This window comes from Mizuhopecten yessoensis, unplaced genomic scaffold, assembly GCF_002113885.1.
Source record: "Mizuhopecten yessoensis strain PY_sf001 unplaced genomic scaffold, ASM211388v2 scaffold10717, whole genome shotgun sequence".
NCBI lineage: Eukaryota > Metazoa > Mollusca > Bivalvia > Pectinida > Pectinidae > Mizuhopecten > Mizuhopecten yessoensis.
The window spans coordinates 379,060-399,453 of NW_018408686.1; the positions used below are offsets into that span (position 1 = coordinate 379,060).

Sequence of the window (20,394 nt, forward strand, 5' to 3'; positions counted from 1 at the left end):
GTGGCATCACCGTCCGTAGTCGCGGTGTTAGCAGCTTCCGCTATTTTAGCCCGCACTTTCCCGTTGAACTTATGCTGTTCCTCACAAATCCTGCTCTTGAACTTGTAGGTGTCCGTGTTTTGGATAGTTTGCTGTATTTTTTCGGAATTATCATTCAACTTCTTTTCAAAGGAATTCAATTTTAAAGAAATTGAATTGTCCAAGTGAGATAGCATCTCCTTTTGCGAGGTACTAAGTGCACTATGTAGTTAAGCTGAAACCTGCGCAGATACCTGAGTCCGAAGATCTTCTTCCATTTTGTGTGTGGCCGCACTGGTAGAACGACAGCTAGAGAATGAACTCAACCCGTGTACGCCACGAGTACACCGGCCAACTGGGCGCACGTGCCGCTCGTGCCAGAGAAGACAAATAATTCCCTCTATACTCCGAACCGCGGGAATATTTAATTCTCATGCTGAAGCAAACCAGCTCTCTTGCAACTCGCTTAAAGCATGTGACACGGCTAAAAAGCAAGTCGATTGTAAATATTGGAAATCATTTTCGGCATTTAGTCTCTCAAAAATTCTTCTTAACCATTAAGAAATAAGGATTTCTACGAATGTATTATCTTTTATCTTCAGCCCAAATGTAAAGAGGGTTTTCTTGAAACGGTCGATATACGGAATTTTGACTTGATATTGCGTCGTATTTGGCCATAGAGATGAATCGGAGCTTTCAATTAGGAATAGAGTTAATTAGAATTCGTTTATAAAAACGATGGAATAATTATGATATAGTCACATACGTTCCAAGCAAAAGGTACTTAATTGTGAAATGAATGGACATTTTCTATAGATTGAGGTCAATCAGTCTTCTAAAAACTCGCTGGATTGTTAATAACCTGGGCAATGGTGTCTTGAATAACAAGTATCGACAGCACATAAATGGAATAGGACTGCTTACAACTCCCGCATGTGGAAACATTCACGTTGTGAATTTTTATACTAATCGCGGCGTGGAAGTTTCCCCGTTGGCAATAGTTCTGTAATCTAATATTATAAATATAAATATTCACGCTTAGTTATAGTTCTGTAATCTAATAGTATCTACATAAATATTTACGCTAAGTTATAGTTCTGTAATCTGATATTATATACATAAATATTCACGCTAAGCTATAGTTCTGTGATCTAATATTATATGCATAAATATTCACGCTAAACTATAGTTCTGTAATCTAATATTATATACATAAATATTCACGCTATGTTATAGTTCTGTAATCTAATATTATATGCATAAATATTCACGCTTAGTTATAGTTCTGTAATCTAATATTATATACATTAATATGCACGCTAATATTATATACATAAATATTCACGCTATGTTATAGTTCTGTAATCTAATATTATATACACAAATATTCACGGTAAGTTATAGTTCTGTAATCTGATATTATATGCATAAATATTCACGCTAAGTTATAGTTCTGTAATCTTATAGTATCTACATAAATATTCACGCTAAGGTATAGTTCTGTAATCTAATATTATATACATAAATATGCACGCTAATATTATATACATAAATATTCACGCTAAGTTATAGTTCTGTGATCTAATATTATATGCATAAATACTCACGCTAAACTATAGTTCTGTAATCTAATATTATATACATAAATATTTACGCTATGTTATAGTTCTGTAATCTAATATTATATGCATAAATATTCACGGTAAGTTATAGTTCTGTAATCTAATATTATATACTTAAATATTCACGCTAAGTTTCAGTTCTTTAATCTAATATTATAAACATAAATATTCACGCTTAGTCATAGTTCTGTAATCTAATATTATATACATAAATATGCACGCTAAGTTATAGTTCTGTAATCTAATATTATATGCATAAATATTCACGCTAAGTTATAGTTCTGTAATCTTATAGTATCTACATAAATATTCACGCTAAGGTATAGTTCTGTAATCTAATATTATATACATAAATATGCACGCTAATATTATATACATAAATATTCACGGTAAGTTATAGTTCTGTAATCTGATATTATATGCATAAATATTCACGCTAAGTTATAGTTCTGTAATCTTATAGTATCTACATAAATATTCATGCTAAGTTATAGTTCTGTAATCTAATATTATATGCATAAATATTCACGGTAAGTTATAGTTCTGTAATCTAATATTATATACATAAATATGCACGCTAATATTATATACATAAATATTCACGGTAAGTTATAGTTCTGTAATCTAATATTATATACACAAATATTCACGGTAAGTTATAGTTCTGTAATCTGATATTATATGCATAAATATTCACGCTAAGTTATAGTTCTGTAATCTTATAGTATCTACATAAATATTCATGCTAAGTTATAGTTCTGTAATCTAATATTATATGCATAAATATTCACGCTAAGTTACAGTTCTGTAATCTAATATTATCTATATAAATATTCACGCTAAGTCATAGTTCTGTAATCTAATAGTATCTACATAAATATTTACGCTAAGTTATAGTTCTGTAATCTGATATTATATACATAAATATTCACGCTAAGCTATAGTTCTGTAATCTAATATTATATACATAAATATGCACGCTAATATTATATACATAAATATTCACGCTAAGTTATAGTTCTGTAAACTAATAGTATCTACATAAATATTCACGCTAAGTTATAGTTCTGTGATCTAATATTATATGCATAAATATTCACGCTAAACTATAGTTCTGTAATCTAATATTATATACATAAATATTCACGCTAAGCTATAGTTCTGTAATCTAATATTATATACATAAATATTCGCGCTAAGTTACTCATTGCAAAAAAATGCAAGCATTTTAACACTGCGAACATTTCTATTGATATAGTTTGAACGGTTGTTGCTTCTGTTATTTAAAAATGACAAATACGTGATACATCCGTATATACAACACCAGGTACTGTTATCGGTTTATTAGTGGTCACAGCAGATAATAACGACATCATATCAACAAAAAATAGGATGAAACATTTTGATGGACAGGGAAAAGTATATTACCTGTTCACTGTAAGTTCAGACGGATGTATTTTTAGATCGTTGCAGGTTCGGGGGGAAATAAGCCTGTATTATCCCGCTGTATGTTGTAGTAAGTGCAATTAACAAGTAGAATCGAGGTATTCCAACACATCTTCAATTTTACCTACAGTATGACACTAATGGTCATTTGAAAGGAACAAAATAAAAATCTAATTAATAAATAAAATAAAGGAGGTGACAGTAATTCTAAGATCGGTCATTCTACTCTTCTGAGCATAAAATTGTAAGCATCGTCATATTCGACCTACCGCCATCGTATAGATGTTTAGCATCCCCCCACGAGTCCGAGGGAATTTGTGAGAGGCGACTAATGAGGCACAGCTGTATAATCGTTTATTTTTATTTTGTGTCTAATGCTAAGGGATAGTGGAAGAACCAAAACAAGTTTGGTGTCCTCATAGCAATACTGGGGATCTATATCCCCCTTTTTAATTATGTCTACTATTTAAAAAAAATGGTGGCAATGTTGACCATTCTGGAGTAGCTAGATTTACTATCGTTTATGTGTGGGTCCGTAACTAATTCCATGTAAAACCCTGAAACAATACAATTAACCCAATAGTGGTAAACATTTCCTTTGCCACTTGAGGTACCGGTCACATTGTAGTATTGAATAGAGTGTCCAGTTCATGACTAAGGTATGTTAAAAGTTATCTCACTACCATTTCAACATGGCCGTGTTACAGAGTCCAGGCGTGGTCAGGCGTGGACTTGCATCATGATTAGGACGGTTAGATATCAACTGTATGATATACCTTATAAAATATGAAATGTGTATTCGTACTTCATAATCAGAAGAAGTCAAGCACAAGTGTTCTATAACACCCGTTGTCGTAAGTATAGTGCTTTGTTTCCATATACCATTGTTTTATTGCTTCATTAGTAATTACAAAGGACAGAGAGGCATATCTTTCACAAATGAGCTATAAGCGATCCTTTTATAATCTTTAACGTATATGCATTGCTGAATACATAAACAGAGTTCACTGCATAGAAGTACAACAACGATCCAGTTGGTCACCCGAGAGATGTTCTCGTCAAATTCTAGTTTTAACCAAGCTACATATGCATTTGTGGACTAGGGATTTATCATTGTTATCTCTCCGACTTTGGACAAAGTAGTTTTTTATGCAGGTGTTGACATGCGCTCGCACACACTGTGTTCCTGTTCGAATCAATCTACAATCTTTTTAAGTGGACAAGGGGAATATGTTATCTGTGGTATCTACTACGACATTGAACTACTAAGTATGCCGTCGTGTTTTTATGAAGCTGAGAACTTGCTTGCACACACTTACCGGGGTTTAGGCAAAGTTAACCTTGGTTTTCTTTTATGAAGTTTTTTTTACTATTGAATTTTATTTGTTTAATAAAATATTACAAGCAATTTAAACGTAGTATTTGGAATACGAACCAAAGTTAAAACAAATCCAAAAGTGACAGATCCATCAGCTGGTGATGATACATATCATATAAAGCGTCCTAAATATCAAATGACAGTTGCCGATTTACATTTTTTTGAAAACCGGACTGTTATTATTAAACAGCAGGCCACATTCATAACACTTACCCTTTCGGAACACCTGGGCCCGTATTCATGAAACCGTTCTCATGCTCAAACACGGATTCTGTGCGCAACCCAGCTTATTGTTATTCACTAAAATCATAATTGCGGACTAAGTTTATAACCGGAACAAGAAATTAGGCTTGAATACAAAATCCATGCTTGAGTATGAGAACGGTTTTATGAATACGGGCCCAGGTGTTCCGAAAATGTAAGTTTTACGGGCGCTTGTCTTGCTGCCGGTTTTTTTTTAATCATTTTTCTTTTCTTTATGGATAATATTTAAAAAAGTGTTCACGATTGATTATATGTTGAATTAATGCTTTGTTCTTTTTATTAAAATAATATTTTCAATACATTATATTATAATAAGTGAAACTTAAGCTGTTATTTCAATTGTTACTTATTGACCAGGTTTTATATATATTTCTAAAATAACAGAATACCAAACAGAATTCCAAATACTTGTTGGTCTAAAACATGACACGATTTAGATCAGATTTATTGTTTATCTGTCTACAGGGTTTAACCAAACGTAGCCGAATCTAGTCGTTCATATGACCTGAAACATTGTTATATCAGCTGTCACCATGCACTTATTAAAACAATGACATTCCAGTATATACCATGATAACATAATTGTTCACTATGTCGTAGAAATATAACCATCTACATTTCTCTCACGCTTTGACGGGAGAAATGCCGGGTGCCACATACGGTGTAAGAGTGATAGAATCGTTGATCACAAGGGGGTGAGATAGGGTTATATTAGTCCGAATTATTCTGACGTTTTATCGACTTTTTTTCATATCGGTCTGTCGTTGATTTACGTCAGAACTCCGGCCCTCTATGATATGAGGGAAATATGCGACCCGCGCCCGGAGCGCACTTCAAACTGTTATTTTAGAAACAAATCGTCACTTTCACACACATATCGCACATGGATCGAAAGATCTATTTTTTATGCACTAGGTGGTATCAATAACATATTTCAAAGATCATTACGAAAAGTATTTTCCAACGTTTTCTATACCAACCCATGTTTTTAATGGAAATTAGGCCATGAGCAATGTCACATGACTTGACGAGATCTCGCGTTACCGAAGGTATTTCCAAACGTTATGACGTATGCCGGCGAGATTTTAGTCACTTGGCATTAGAAGGCGGGGCTATCAAAAAACGAGAGTCATGTGTGTGAAAGTGACGATTTGTTTCTAAAATAACAGTTTGAAGTGCGCTCCGGGCGCGGGTCGCATATTTCCCGCATATTATAGAGGGCCGGAGTTCTGACGTTAATCGACGACTGACCGATATGAAAAAAGTCGATAAAACGTCAGAATAATTCGGACTAGGGTTATATCAGTCTGAGGTGGGCTTTCTAAAGTTGCCAAACACAAGGTTTCCGACCGTTTCCTTATCCCAACTCAAAGAGGGGAATGATTATTTTTCTCCTAACCTGTTGAACCTGTTATTGACATGATTCAACGCTGTCTTTACAAGCTCAATGTATCATTAATGTGACGTTAATGTCATTGTATTGTTGAAGTGACGTCACACAAATCTAATACCCTAACTCAGTCACCCTACAGGGTATTACAGATAGCGCGTGAACAGAAATAAATACTATGACATCAAGGATTAATCAGCAGTGACGTCACAATCAGCTGTTGACGGGAGAGGGTTTGGTGATATGAATTTTAAATATATTGTATTCAAACATTGCATTGTAATGATTTGAGAAAAATAATCATCCCGTTATTTAAGGGTGCAAAAGAGAAATTCCCCATCCTTGGTTGATTATTTTATTTTCTGTGTGTCATTTCTTTACAATAGAGAGAAGAAGGAGATAATTAAATACTATCTTTATATTGGGAAAGATAAATATCAACCCTTTAAAGGAGAATCTTGGATTCCTGGATACCGCGGCTCCCTCGGCCTCAGGTTAAACAGACAACCAAAAAACCGAGTCTTCCTCGGGGTAGGGATGGGGAAAGATTTTTCTGCCATACCATCAAGTTTGGTAAAGTCTGGTCAACATTCACCTTTCACCTTAGGGGTGTGCGTTCATGCTGTTATTCTTTCCATTTTAATTAGATGAACTTAAATTGAACTTAACTGACCTAAAGCATTATCTAACCACCGTGTGTATTATACAAGAAACGTGGGGAAGCATAATGACTCGGCCTGGAGTGTTAATGTAGGACACCTGGATTATAAGTCAAATAATGATATAGTCAAATCTAAGAACGTATTAACGTAACTCCAGATCATAGAAAAATCCAGCTGAAGGAGGTTCTATATCATCCGTCATTGTAAGTTGTGATTTATTTTATCAACTATTAAGAAAGTTATTATCAATAAGTACGTATAAACTGTCATATTTCAATTGTTTTATGTATGAGTATGGCAAAACAGCCCCCCCCCCCCCCCAACACAATATACATAATGATGTTACAATTAAGAGATATTGCTTAATGGTATTTCTAATCAAATTCAAATGTTTATTATCACATGTCTATGTGTGTATTTAGTAAACTTATCAAGATAGCAGGTGGTAGACTCTCCTGGTGAATTATTTTAGTTAGCTGTAACGTTGATGGCGACAGTTATATTACCTTGTAGTGGCACGGTTTATGATATACACACGTCATGAATTAATTGAAATTAAACCAGCACTCTTCCAGATTGCTAAATTCGTAAATTTTAGAGTTTTAATCCCCCCCCCCCCCCCCCCCCCCCCCCCTTCTGTGTCAACAGTAGTTAAGAACAGTACGGGTTTCCACTTGTTTTGGCCACAAGCACCACCGATGAGTCCTTGAAGGTTGAAACAGTTATATGGTGCAATGTAATTCATTTTGGCATACTGTATCTATATCTGTGCACCAGTGTATGTGTGTTACGTTCAAGAGGTCGCGGTGGCTAAGTGGTCAAGTATCTGACATTCTGTTACCACTAGCCCTCCACTACTGGGTCGCCGGTTCGAGGACTACGTGCGGCAGTCGCCAGGTACTGGCCGTCTGTAGGTGGTTGCTCCACGACCAGAACCTGGAACGTCCTTAAATGATCATAGCTGTTAACAGGGCGTAAAACACAAACAAACCAAATGTTACGTTCATCTATTTTAGGCATAATCTGCTGAAGCAGTTAAAGCAACATATACTATCTCCACCAATGTAAATACTCAATACTTTGTTGATAGTGTTTGATCAAAGTCCAAAACATATTTTACATCTATACTGATTATTTCGAATCAAGTGTTTCACATTTTTTTCAGACTGAAGATATTTCAGAATGTGGTTTATATTGGTATCCTCCATTAAAAGAATTTACTCTCTCGTTATTTCAAAATGTAAGATGTACCATAATCTGGACAAAAGTAAAACATCCTTGTGATCAATATGCAAGACCACACACTTGTGTTTTTCTAACGAATCAGAAAGCACGAGTTTATTGCGCGGACGAATATATTTACGAGTGCGTGATAAAGAGACAAATTACACGGAGAAGACTTTCTCTGACTTTCGACAATCGGTCAAATTGTCTTCGGTAAAGGCTTAACTAACAGAAACTAGAAACTTACGCGACATTTTTCATTTGTTCACTGGTCAAAGAAGCAGAATATTCGAGATGTCGTCTAGTCATAGGTTTCCGCGCGTTATATATTTCCGTACAGCAATTTCATCAAGCTATATCTCGTTACTACGTGACTTGCTGGACACTACACAAAGATATTTTAGACGTTTAGCCATCTTCTGTAAACTGACACAAAAATTACCGGATGTTCGTCCGGAAAACATTAGAGTTAATAACTAATTAAAAAACACGCATAAATATGCAATTTTGCTTAATGCACTTTTTATCTTACTCAAAATGAACCCATACCTAAAAAGACAGTGATATATTTCATTCATGAACCGATCTTTTTTAAAGTCTGACAAACGTACGACAATGTCGTATGTAAATGAGGCCACATTTCCCCGCCGATTTATTTCCACTTCCAAAGAGCAAAGGAGACATTCTTATATCGATAAACACTGTTTGCAATGAAATATAAACCTTGTAATGCAATGAACTTCCAATTTTCACGAATTATAAACAGAATAAAATGAGAAATAACTTACCATTAACCAATACCGATACACTGTATAAGACTGCCCAACAAAAATAATAACAGATTCTTTTATAATTGAATAAATAAAATAAATAAATTTATAAAATACATGAATTCGTTCGAGTTTACATATTGAAAAAAGAATAATTCGTTATAACAAAATAACTATTCATTTTATCGAAATAATATTTCGAAATAACGAAATATTAATTCAAAAAAACAAAATACTATTTCGATAAAACGAAATGATAATTCGTAATAACGAAATAATATTTCGAAAAAACGAAATTATAATTCGTTATAACGAAATATTATTTCGTTAAACGAAATAAAATTAGTGTGTAGTATGTCAGTTAAGGGGCTCCGTAAAAAATCCATAAAAGATGTGAAATTTTTAAAAATCTGTTTTGATTTTAAAGATATTTTTTATATACCAAACGAAGCTTTTGTTCGTGCGGGCCACTATGAAGGATTTAGTATTTTTAGTGTATACGGGTTATCGTTCTTTGAACACTAAATCAGAATAGACACACGGAAACATATGACGGCTACTTCCGACGGGAGAAATTTGTTAAAAATTGTTGAATCTGATTTTTAAAAAAATAGAATTTGATGTTGCTAGTTTTTTGTTTCCATTAGTAGATTGTGTACATGTCTATGACTGTCATCCGTAATTTCAACAGCTTTCTACCGATATGAGTACGAAATCGCGGATGCCTCCTAAGTGCGCGGAAACCGATAACACGAGGATACTCTTACCAAAATCTATCTCTGTATCAATTTGTTTGTCTGAGTTTAACGGACCATCGACATCTTTGGTCATTTAGGGTCAGATTTATCTTTTAGTATTAGGTAACCATTTTAAGAATAAAAAATTAAAATCATATAAAACGTCGTATATTTTATATTATCACCAGCAGGGTAGGCTTAGAAAGTAAAAATAGTGCAAGTGGGTTAACATGAAAATTTGTAAAGATTGAAATGCCAAGATATGTATAAATACCGTCAAAGGGGTCATGTAGGTTAATTGAATCACCGTTAATAAAACTTACCAATGTCTCATATATAGATATATATTGTCTCAAAGTCTTCTGAAGTTGAAAGGGTTTTTATGTCCTTTGCATGGAAGTATTTATCACGAATGTATCTAAAATCTGAACATTCTATAAACATATGATCCACTGTCGAAGTGGAGTCACATGCGAGGCATGTAGGTGGTTCTCTATATAGAAAATGGGTGAGAGAAGTATGACCAGTACTGAGCTGAAAGAGAACAACCACCTCGTCGTTGCGGACTCTGCTAATGCGGAAACAAGGTTTTAGTTTTGATGGAACTTGGAATAAAAACTCGAGAGACCATAGATGCTGCCATTCTGTATCAAACTGCCTCTGATCTAGAATCAAAATTTATTACACTAACGTAGATGAAGGAGTCATTTTCTTTTTAATATCTTTTGTATTGTGGAATAGGATAAACAATTTAAGACAGACATTCCACCGAGCGTGTAACTAAACTGTTGCATCTAAATAATCAAGATAGTCTAACCATTATGATGACTAAAACTGTGCAGGTGTAGCGACCATATACACATCAACAATATTTATAATGCTTTTTACATGAATCCAGATAATATGGACGTCACGAACAAGAAATCATCGCCTGGTGTGGATGTTTTCGACAAAGCTAACCTGGTCCTAATGGAGGAAGACGGTGATAATCCAGATGCTCGGAAATGTGGACTTGGACCCTGTCGACCAGACTCTCTACAGAAATTTGCCAATATTCAATCGTTTATTGGCATTTATAGTGTTGTTGGTGTTATGACGTCATTGATGACGTCATATTTGGGTTCACAAATTCCTAGTATAGAGAGGCAGTACGGATTGAAGAGTAGCTACAGTGGGGTGATTATGAGTTTTAATGACATTGGTTACTTCGTTTTCATTCTTTTCATTAGCTCGTTAGCGAAGTACGTACATATTCCACTCATCTTGTCTGCAGCTTTTGTTCTTTATGGTATCTCTGGGATTCTTTGTAGTGTCCCCCATTTTATCAGCCTCGCAAGTAACAGCATTCAGTTCGTGACCTCTGGTCCACTTAATTTTGACAACAACGGCAGTAAACCCGCCATGTCTTCTTCGCAAAACATTCCATTGTGTGACCCGTTTTTTAACGGGTCTGATATCACATCTGGCGCATGCATGGCTGAAAATGATGGTCAAGCGTCCGGAATAGAAATGGTTAATGACGGGATCAGACAGACGTTTCTTGCGTTTTTCGGGATTGGTATGATGTTACAGGGTGTCGGTAAATCTTTGAGGGGTCCATTTGTCACTGTCTACGTAGACGACAACGGTAAACGAAGCCGGACAGGTTTCTACATGGGTAAGATGATACTCTTATAAATACATGATAGTGTTGGCATATTGTTTAGGTGTTAATAACTACCTGGTTTAACCACACGTACATGCTACACATAATTTGCTCTGTTAAAGTTTAATGTTTGTACAATTTATAACGTTGCCAGTCTCCATATATCATAATAGCTTCGATACACCAGGGAATACGCTCACTAACGTTTTATGCATCCCTGGAATATGTCATGACCAAATTGAAGGTTACTGGTAGATGATATAAGTAAAGTTCATTTAAAGCTTCATTACATAAAAAGAACCGCTCGGTAGAGTAACGATTAAATTGACCGGCTTTGCAGTCGGATGTCCTTCTTCTGTAATATTCAAAGGACAGGTATCAGTCAACTGATTGATCAGTATTTTACCCGAGACCAATAAAAAAAAGTAATCATGCCTTCAGTTTGCTATGACATATTCCAGGAGTGCAGAGAGTACCGAGGATGATATGGTAATGACGAACGGAAGTAATTGTACAGTAGTATTATCACAAAGATAGTGGTTGTGTTTATTAATTTACTGATATAAAAATCAAATGAAGCATTTTATTTTAGTTATATGTCACTTAAAATTCCCGTATCGGTGCAAAAAACTGTAAACACACATTGGGAACTGTGTTTTCGGACATGAATTTACTTTCGATTGATCAGTTTTAAAAAAACACCCATACCTTTCGGGGCTCTTATAAAAATAAAGATGAAATAAGCGAAATAAAACCAACAACAGTGTTACAAGTGCATAGCGGGGCTAGACCGGTATTCCATCCCTGAATTTCACGTTGTTATGCTATCGGTTTAACTTACTTAGCAACCCGACTTGCCAAACTTTGCTACAGTAACGAAATTAAGGGGATGGTGGGTGTAGGGGATAAGGGGATGGAGGGTATAGGGGGTAAGGGGATGGAGGGTGTAGTGGGTAAGGGGATGGAGGGTGTAGGGGGTAAGGGGATGGAGGGTGTAGGGGGTAAGGGGATGGTGGGTGTAGTGGGTAAGGGGATGGTGGGTGTAGGGGGAAGGGGATGGAGGGTGTAGGGGGTAAGGGGATGGAGGGTGTAGGGGTAAGGGGATGGAGGGTGTAGGGGGTAAAGGGATGGTGTGTGTAGTGGGTAAGGGGATGGTGGGTGTGGGGGGTAAGGGGATGGAGGGTGTAAGGGGTAAGGGGATAGTGGGTGTAGTGGGTAAGGGGATGGAGGGTGTTGGGGGTAAGGGGATGGTGGGTGTAGGGGGTAAAGGGTGGAGGGTGTAGGGGGTAAAGGGATGGAGGGTGTAGGTGGGTGTAGGGGGTAAAGGGTGGAGGGTGTAGGGGGTAAAGGGATGGAGGGTGTAGTGGGTAAGAGGATGGTGGGTGTAGGGGGTAAGNTCTTCCTTTTCTGGTAGTGTCGCGCTATGCACCCGTCCCCATATGACTTTGACTGTTGCGGGGACGTTAAATACCAAACAAACAACCGGTCAAACATGGTTTGCGTACAAACCGATCCGCATGAAGAAAATCGACCACCTTGTCCATCCTCTTTAATACTGTAACTGATACATGTGATTTCTTCACAAGGTGTCATCGTGGCATTAGCGATCTGTGGTCCTGTACTGGGATATATATTTGGAGGGATGCTGAGTCGAGTCTACGTCACATTAGAAGGTATGCAAATTATTAATGCAATTTGTGTCTTTGTTACAAGCAAAAAGGATGGGAGCAACCGTTTATTTTATTTACATGAATCTAGTTATAATAAGATCCAAGAGTAACATTACATGCATGCGTTGTTAAGATAAAACAGACACATCTCTCTATTTTAAAGTCAGATTTTGTTCAAACTAAACAGTCAAACGATATTGAAAACAACCATATACGTTTGCACACTGGCTTTCATAAAACATTTCTGAAAAGAAATACAAAGCAGAATAAAGAAATGGTAAACTGTTATAAGCAGCTGTGTTAGTTAGGTGTGTTGTTGCCTTAATGTAAATTGTCATGAGAACTTTAACTTTAAAATCTTATTCAATGAATGTATATATTGAATAACGAAATAATGCCAGATTGAAATGAAAATAAAACCATGTCGATACATAAATTATTTGTTCACCTTTGGAGAAAAATATACATCAATAAGAATTTGACTTTTCCCATGCTTTTGTTGCAGATGTTGATATGTCACCACGCGACCCGCGATGGGTCGGGGCGTGGTGGATGGGTTTCCTAGTATTTGGTGCTTGTAGCATTATCTTTTCCCTCCCGCTCGTCCTGTTTCCCAGGAACCTGAAAAAACAGCCGGCGCTTAAAATTGAAGGCAAGGCACGATCAGAAATGAGTCGAAAGGAAAAAATAAAAGGTACGAAAATATGTCGTCTAATAAGGCCGTTAAAATGTTATATATATTTAACTACCTATACTCCGCAGTTCAATTTTGTATATGTGGAAAAAGTTTTATTAATAAATCATTTCCTAAAAGCACAATATTAGCACGCCGAGCGAAAAGCTACAATCAGATCAATGTAACTTAATTTGGTTATGTTAAAATTCTATTTCAATTCTCTTACCGTAAAGTGGGAAATTTAATTCAAACGAGAAATAACGAGAAATATAAAAGAGAGAAATTTCAAAACTAGTTATAAGAAATAAGTAGTTTTATTATTTGAGTTATGATCCTATAGCTCAAGTCAGGCATTCGTTTATTGACGAAATATATTTTCTTAAAAAAGTATTGTTTATATAATTATGCAAAAAGTCTTTTTGTCCATTCGTTTGAATATTTTTAACTTTTAAATTCATGATGCTAATGGTTTTGGTTGTGCTGTAGTCTTGTTTTATTAAAATAATCAACACATGTACTGATTCAAAGTATATTTGAATATATAATGATGGTGAGAACGGCGAAGATTGCCCTCAGATTATTTTTCCCAAACAAATCGTATCCTGAATTGTATTTTCCCACCATAATACAATATATCTTGATACTTGTTTTCGGAGGTAAATGTAAAAAATGCATTTTTATCTGACTGATACAGAGGCGAGATCTACATATGGGATTAAAGCGCATTGCGTATCACGCTCATTGTTCATTTCCAATAACCCCGGGGTTGTGACCAATGAAAAACGTTGTTACATCGAAATTATTCGAATTTATGTATCATCTTGTTGCTTGAGCTTGTTGCATCTTACTGACACTTTTCAACATACTAAGTCGCCTCCTGTATCTGATCGACAGAGGGAGCCTTGTCGTATTGGCGAATAGTGAAAAACCCAGTCTACATGGCACAGATGGTCAGCACAACGCTTGATATGGGTGGCAGGGCTGGGTATTACGCATTCCTCTCCAAGTATATACACACGCAGTTCAGCATCCCTCTCTGGCAGGCCAACATCACTCTCGGTAAATAAATGTATATACACTTAAATTCACCCTAATGTAGGTAGATACTAGCTGCACCCCTGCAGGTTGAGGATTGAGAAAAGAATAAATCTGCTGTAACCTATTATATTTTGTTAGAGGCAACTAATGTGGCGGACAGGGGTCGTCCCTTTGAACCCTGTTTCCTTTTGCTAAAGTAAATGGGAAAGCAACTCAAAGACATAAAAATGCCGATCATCATGGATGTCTTCTTCGTTAGAAATACAAAAAAGAGCCCTTGGACTCTCTATTTTAAGTGCTATTCGTACGAGAAAGATAATGTTTTACATACGTATGGCCTATCAGTTTTTAATGTTAATAGGAAGATATTCCATTTCTCCAATGTCCTTTAATGTTCCATTGTGGAGATCCTTGATACCACTAGTGTAGGGGATAGAGCTTTCGTTTACGAAAATTTCATTTTTTATATTTTAAATAGCTTTCGCCAACATATCGTCCGTTGCTCTCGGATCCTTCTTTGGCGGTTTAATTTCCCGACGGGTCAAACTCACGCCTTGTAAGACGCTTGGAATACTTGTTGCGTTTCACGCTGTTAACATGATTCTCTTTGCTGGTGGATTGCTGCTTGGGTGTGATCAACCAGAAATAATTGGGCCGAATAGGTAGAACATCAATACCGTCTGTAAAATTCGGCACGACTTAGTATAATTGTAGGGCTGATTTCCTTTATTGGCCAACAGAAAAGAGTCCGGAGTGTGTTTATCATTATTTTAGACGTGTTTAACGTACAGCAGTTTTGAAATAAAGAGATCCACACTTAAATTAACCAAAACCAGTACACAAGTTATGCAATTTCAATACCCGGATATCCCACTTAAAATTAAATTATCGCTCGAAAAATATAAAAGTTAATTATAAACTGAATGACGCTTAATGACAAAAAAAATATTTACAAAAGTATTTTTCAGTGTTGAAAAAAACCCATCAAGTGATAATTTCCCTAAAATCAACTTTTTTGTCATGGTTTCTTTGTGAAAACATTAAAAAGGCAATAATACAAATGTTCGTATACTGGTATACTTTAATAATTCGTTTGATATACTTTGAGAGAGGATAGGTGAACAAAAATTGTTAAGAAAAATCAGAAAATGTATGTAAATAGCTGTAGAGGAAACGAAATGGCGAACAGAGCGACTTATTGCTATTCGAAAGAAATTGTTCTAATATTCAAATCTAATATTTATGTTCTTAGCTGTTTTGTAAATTGGAAATACATTCGTATTTCAAGACTATGATTTGTATCAAGGTCAATGTGTGTAGTTTATTTTTGTTTACAGTAAATATTCCGATAAACTTCCATCTGTTAATTACTCGACAATATGCTCATCTAACTGTGGCTGCAAAGAAGACGATTTCTTTCCAATTTGTGGGTCAAATGGAGTCAATTTCCATTCTCCGTGTTACGCCGGGTGTGAATCCCCATTAGGAAAAGGTGGGGTAAGTATAATAATTATGATAATATCTTTATTTATACTTGATTACAAAGTTGAGTCAACGACTCGTCTTACATTTGGTCAAGTAGTTATAGAAAATATACAATAATTTACAAAATGTACATAAAACAGAGAATCATAAGAATAAAATATGATGAAATGTAATTGTATAAAATATCCATTACAGTCCTTAAGATAAGTCCATAAAAACTTCTTTGCACTCTAATTAAAAGACAATAGTGATGGTGCATGTTCAGGTAAAATATTCACGTATATGGTCCCTGGTAGGTAAAATATTTGTTTAACATTTTTGTTTAAATAAAGGTAGGTAAAACAAGTTGACTGGACATCCGTAGAGTATTTCAAATGGTTAAGATATTGCAGAGCCAATACATTGTACATTAAAACGGATTGATCGACACAGTCATAGTAACACAACCGTAGGAATTAAACGGCGCAACTCTGTAGTATCTAATCACCTACAATGTACATGTGTACGTTTTAAGCATTTTAACTTAACAAGATTTTCCCAACTTCTTTCCAATCACGAAGGTCTACGAATACAGTAAAAACACGACGCCTACTTAGAACACAGTATTAATAGTCAATGCATATGTATATATATAATATAAAAAGAAAATTCTCAACAACGAGTCTTTAGCACTTTCCTATAGTCTAGGACGGACGTATAGGTATGTTTTTTCTTTCTATTTCTTTATTTGGCCGCCATTTTGTTAGGAGGAGGGAAACCGAAAGTGATAGATGATGACAATTGATTATATGTCAATTAAAATAATAGATATTGTGTATAGTAGACTATGACGGACGTATAGGTAATTTGTTTCATTTTATTTCTTTGTATGGCCGCCATTTTGTTGGGAGGAGGGAAACCGGAAGTGATAGATGATGACAATTGATTATAGGTCAATTAAAATGCTACATATTGTGTGTAGTTTAAAGGGTCGTAGACCCTTTGTAATGAGGTACACCTGTTCCAGGGGACAATGAAATAAATTCATAGACTGTCTTTTTGTGTCGTCTGAAAGGGTCTGTGGTCAATTTATCTTTTTTAAATCTTCTTATTGACATTTAATAATCTTGAGGTATTCTGATAAATAATGATTCTAAGTATTTGGTTCGTGTTTCTTAACCCGTGTAAACTTAATTTTTCAGAATTTTGTAAACTGTACATGCATACCGGACGGAAGAGCCTCCGCGGGACTGTGTGAGGCGGACTGTGGAATGTTGTATCCTTTCGCCGTTTTAAGTTTTGCTGCTGGATTCATATTGGCTCTTTCCATTTCACCGAGTATCATAGCAAAAATAAGGTAAGACGATTAGTATATTGCTTTGCTTGTGTAAACTTTAATCATATATCAAAATCGACAACAGTCGGGAAAATGTCATACTTCATAAACCTTTTTTAATTACTAGTCATTTGACTGTTTTTGAGCTGTAGAAAAGCTATTTAAATGTGTCATAACACAGGTCTTGTTTTACTATTGGGCTTCTGGTAGCGGATTGAAAAATCGGTCTGATATTGAAGGAAAACTGGCAGCCCTAATAATTCAAAATGGGCACCATCGTCATTATCAGGGAACATATAATAATGTACCCTAAAATCCGATAGAAATGCCGATTCGAAGATAGGTTTTCGAAAATAGGCCAATCTTGAAAGTAGGCCTTAGATTCTAAGCCGTGTTTACATGCCGGTCTCGAAAATATGCATTGAATTTCAGGCAAGAGCCACATTATTTTCTCTGTGGGCCTAAAATGGTTTTACACCTATTCATAATATAACATGATTTTATTGCACCATTTGGTCAAAAAATAGGAACTCGGAAAAACGGCAATCGATGACTCATTGTCTAAATTATTTCCAAAATAAGACTGCTCGAAAATAAGCCTTGGGTTTCTTACAGAAAATGAAAATAAAACAAGGCTTAACACTGATGTATTTCTAGCGGTGGTAGCAAATCTTTCAATAAATCATATTAGTCCTGTAAGCAATATACTCATAAATGTTATTTCAAATTTCAAAAAAATTAAAGCAATATCCCGATTCCTACCGAAACAACATTTTGTTTACGTTGAAGTGGCCATATATTTATATTTAAGATGTGTCGAGGACCGCGACAAATCGACCTCCATTGGACTGTCTTCTTTCTTTTCGTCGTTGTTGGGTGGGTATACATTCTATACTCAACAGATTATCAAATGAAGCTACCTTTTATAATTTTTCATATAGATACCATTGATAATTATGGTCATTATTTGAATTTACTTTTTTTTTCTATAAAATCTATCACAGTCTATTTTATTCATTGTGTAAACACTCTGTCGATAGGCGAAACGTCCCGGATCGTGGGACATATAAAATATACAATTCGTTATGTATATAATACAAATCGCTCACTCAGTCGCAGCTTGACAAAAGACCAGTTGGTCTTGAAATATTGTGACGAGCTCAATACGTACATTGTGTATGAAGTAAAAGTTTGATATTATGTACCCTGGCAAGGAGCTTCAATTAAATAAGATGCATTATATTTTTATTTTTTTCAGGGTTTTTACCAAGTCCAATTATTTTTGGGAAAGTAGTGGATTCCACCTGTTTGATCTGGCAAAAAAGTTGTCAGTCGGAGGGCGCATGCTTACTCTACGATAATGTCGACTTCCGGTTGAAAATCCACCTGATTCCTCTTATTTATATGTTTGCGGGAATGTGTTGTTTGTCTTTCGCATTTTATAAAGTTCGTTCGTTGAAAAAATGGTCAAGTGAAGAAACCGAGGAATATGAAGCTGTTCTATATTTGGCAGAGAATGAGAAAGCGGATAAAAATGATTCAAATTCTACAGGAACAGAGAAAACTCCCAATGCACAGGACATGAAAATCTAAAAGTATTTGTGTAATAATACAACTTGCTAAAACCAAATACTATACTTTGTTGCATAGCTTCAGAATGCCTGGAACTGTTCGTAACATATCTACTATATATATTATTCAGCACAAAGTTCCGCGGAGTATTGTTTGGATGCGTCTTTGCCAAACATTATAAATTCAATAAATAAAATATATTATTTAATCCAGTATTAAGTATATATTATATATTATATATCAACGTTTAAATGACATACAGTATATTCTATCAACCTTAATTAAGTTTCTCGAGGCTAATATTTCGCAATGAAAACTCCAACAAGGGAGGTGTTTTTGCTATTTTGAGTCAAGACTTCAATCAGTCGTTTGACGCATAATCGCAAAAATCGTCGTTGCAAAAATTGAATGATGACAAGAAAATAGATCTATTTACAAGGTTACTTAAATTGTGTTTTTAAATAAAAAAATCTCTCAAATTTTCGGCAATGTTTATATTAAAGTGTGCTGATCTACTTCATCGACAACACCTGCCATGTCTGTTTCAGTAAAATCGAAGCATTGTCACATCCATTCTTGATAAGGAATAGGGATAAACGAAATACGAATAATAACAAAACAATATTCACATCGCATAAGGAAGCAGAACATTTCCGAATGAAGTCATGATGGCGATCGTCACAACCGCCTATAGGGTTCATCAACTTACGGCTATCGACACAATGTTTTCCATTTTTGTAAGTAAGTTTGATATTCTGGAGGAAACTGTGGAATAGACATCGAAAGTGTTAAAAGCCGGGATGTAACTATCAAATATTGAACAGTTCACAATAGAACAATAGTTCGACCCATTTATTATANGATATATAAGTCATAATGTAAGATAAGAAATGTGTTAGCGGCCACAAGATTTAAAAGTGTTCTTGATTTCAAGTTCAGGATAGTCGCTTGGTATGCCCGTCGTGGACGATACATTTCTTACAATATGATGACAACATTTTATCGATAAATCTTGAAGTATAAATGAAGGACTTGGCAAGGTCTTTGTTTCCGTTCCTGATAACCTCTTAGAAAAAATCATTTATCACTTTGGTTATTTCCCGGTGTTTTTTGAGTATGTTATAAACTTTCTGTAGATTCCCTCGGAAAGACATTAGGGAAGCAGCCAAGAATTAAGTCAAATGAATTCTACCTTTTACACTTTTCGTACAGACGATTCAACAAAAACAAAAACAAAAGATTGTATTAAGATTAGTGAATAATAACCAGCAGTGATTACGTTCAAGCTCGACACAGTTTGAATTATTCTGTAAGTGTTGGCATTTTTTTTTCGTTTACGTACTGGTAGAAAGTATGTGTTATCTTTTGCACAATGGTGCGACAAAATCGTTGACAGTTGTATCGTATGATAAACTTATCGTTGATCCCCATTGATCGTGAATGTGCATGTTATGCAGTATATTGAGTATATGCGGCAGTCTG

The 20,394-nt window shown here is 35.2% G+C and overlaps 1 protein-coding gene across 2 annotated transcripts; it reads left to right on the forward strand.

Moving 5' to 3' along the window:
- The first annotated feature begins 3,841 nt into the window (after nucleotides 1-3,841).
- On the forward strand, nucleotides 3,842-19,664 carry LOC110461992 (solute carrier organic anion transporter family member 2A1-like). Of its 2 annotated transcripts, none has more exons than XM_021515751.1 (10): nucleotides 3,842-3,940; nucleotides 10,410-11,168; nucleotides 12,743-12,829; nucleotides 13,332-13,520; nucleotides 14,397-14,561; nucleotides 15,019-15,202; nucleotides 15,878-16,037; nucleotides 17,207-17,361; nucleotides 18,152-18,216; nucleotides 18,599-19,664. In XM_021515751.1, the coding sequence occupies exons 2-10, from the start codon at nucleotides 10,415-10,417 to the stop codon at nucleotides 18,931-18,933; spliced, it is 2,094 nt and encodes a 697-aa protein (XP_021371426.1). In that variant the 5' UTR covers nucleotides 3,842-3,940; nucleotides 10,410-10,414; the 3' UTR covers nucleotides 18,934-19,664. The 2 variants fall into 2 exon arrangements, with proteins under 2 accessions (XP_021371426.1, XP_021371427.1); XM_021515752.1 differs by lacking the exon at nucleotides 3,842-3,940 and adding an exon at nucleotides 6,917-6,983.
- Nucleotides 19,665-20,394: the final 730 nt, after the last annotated feature.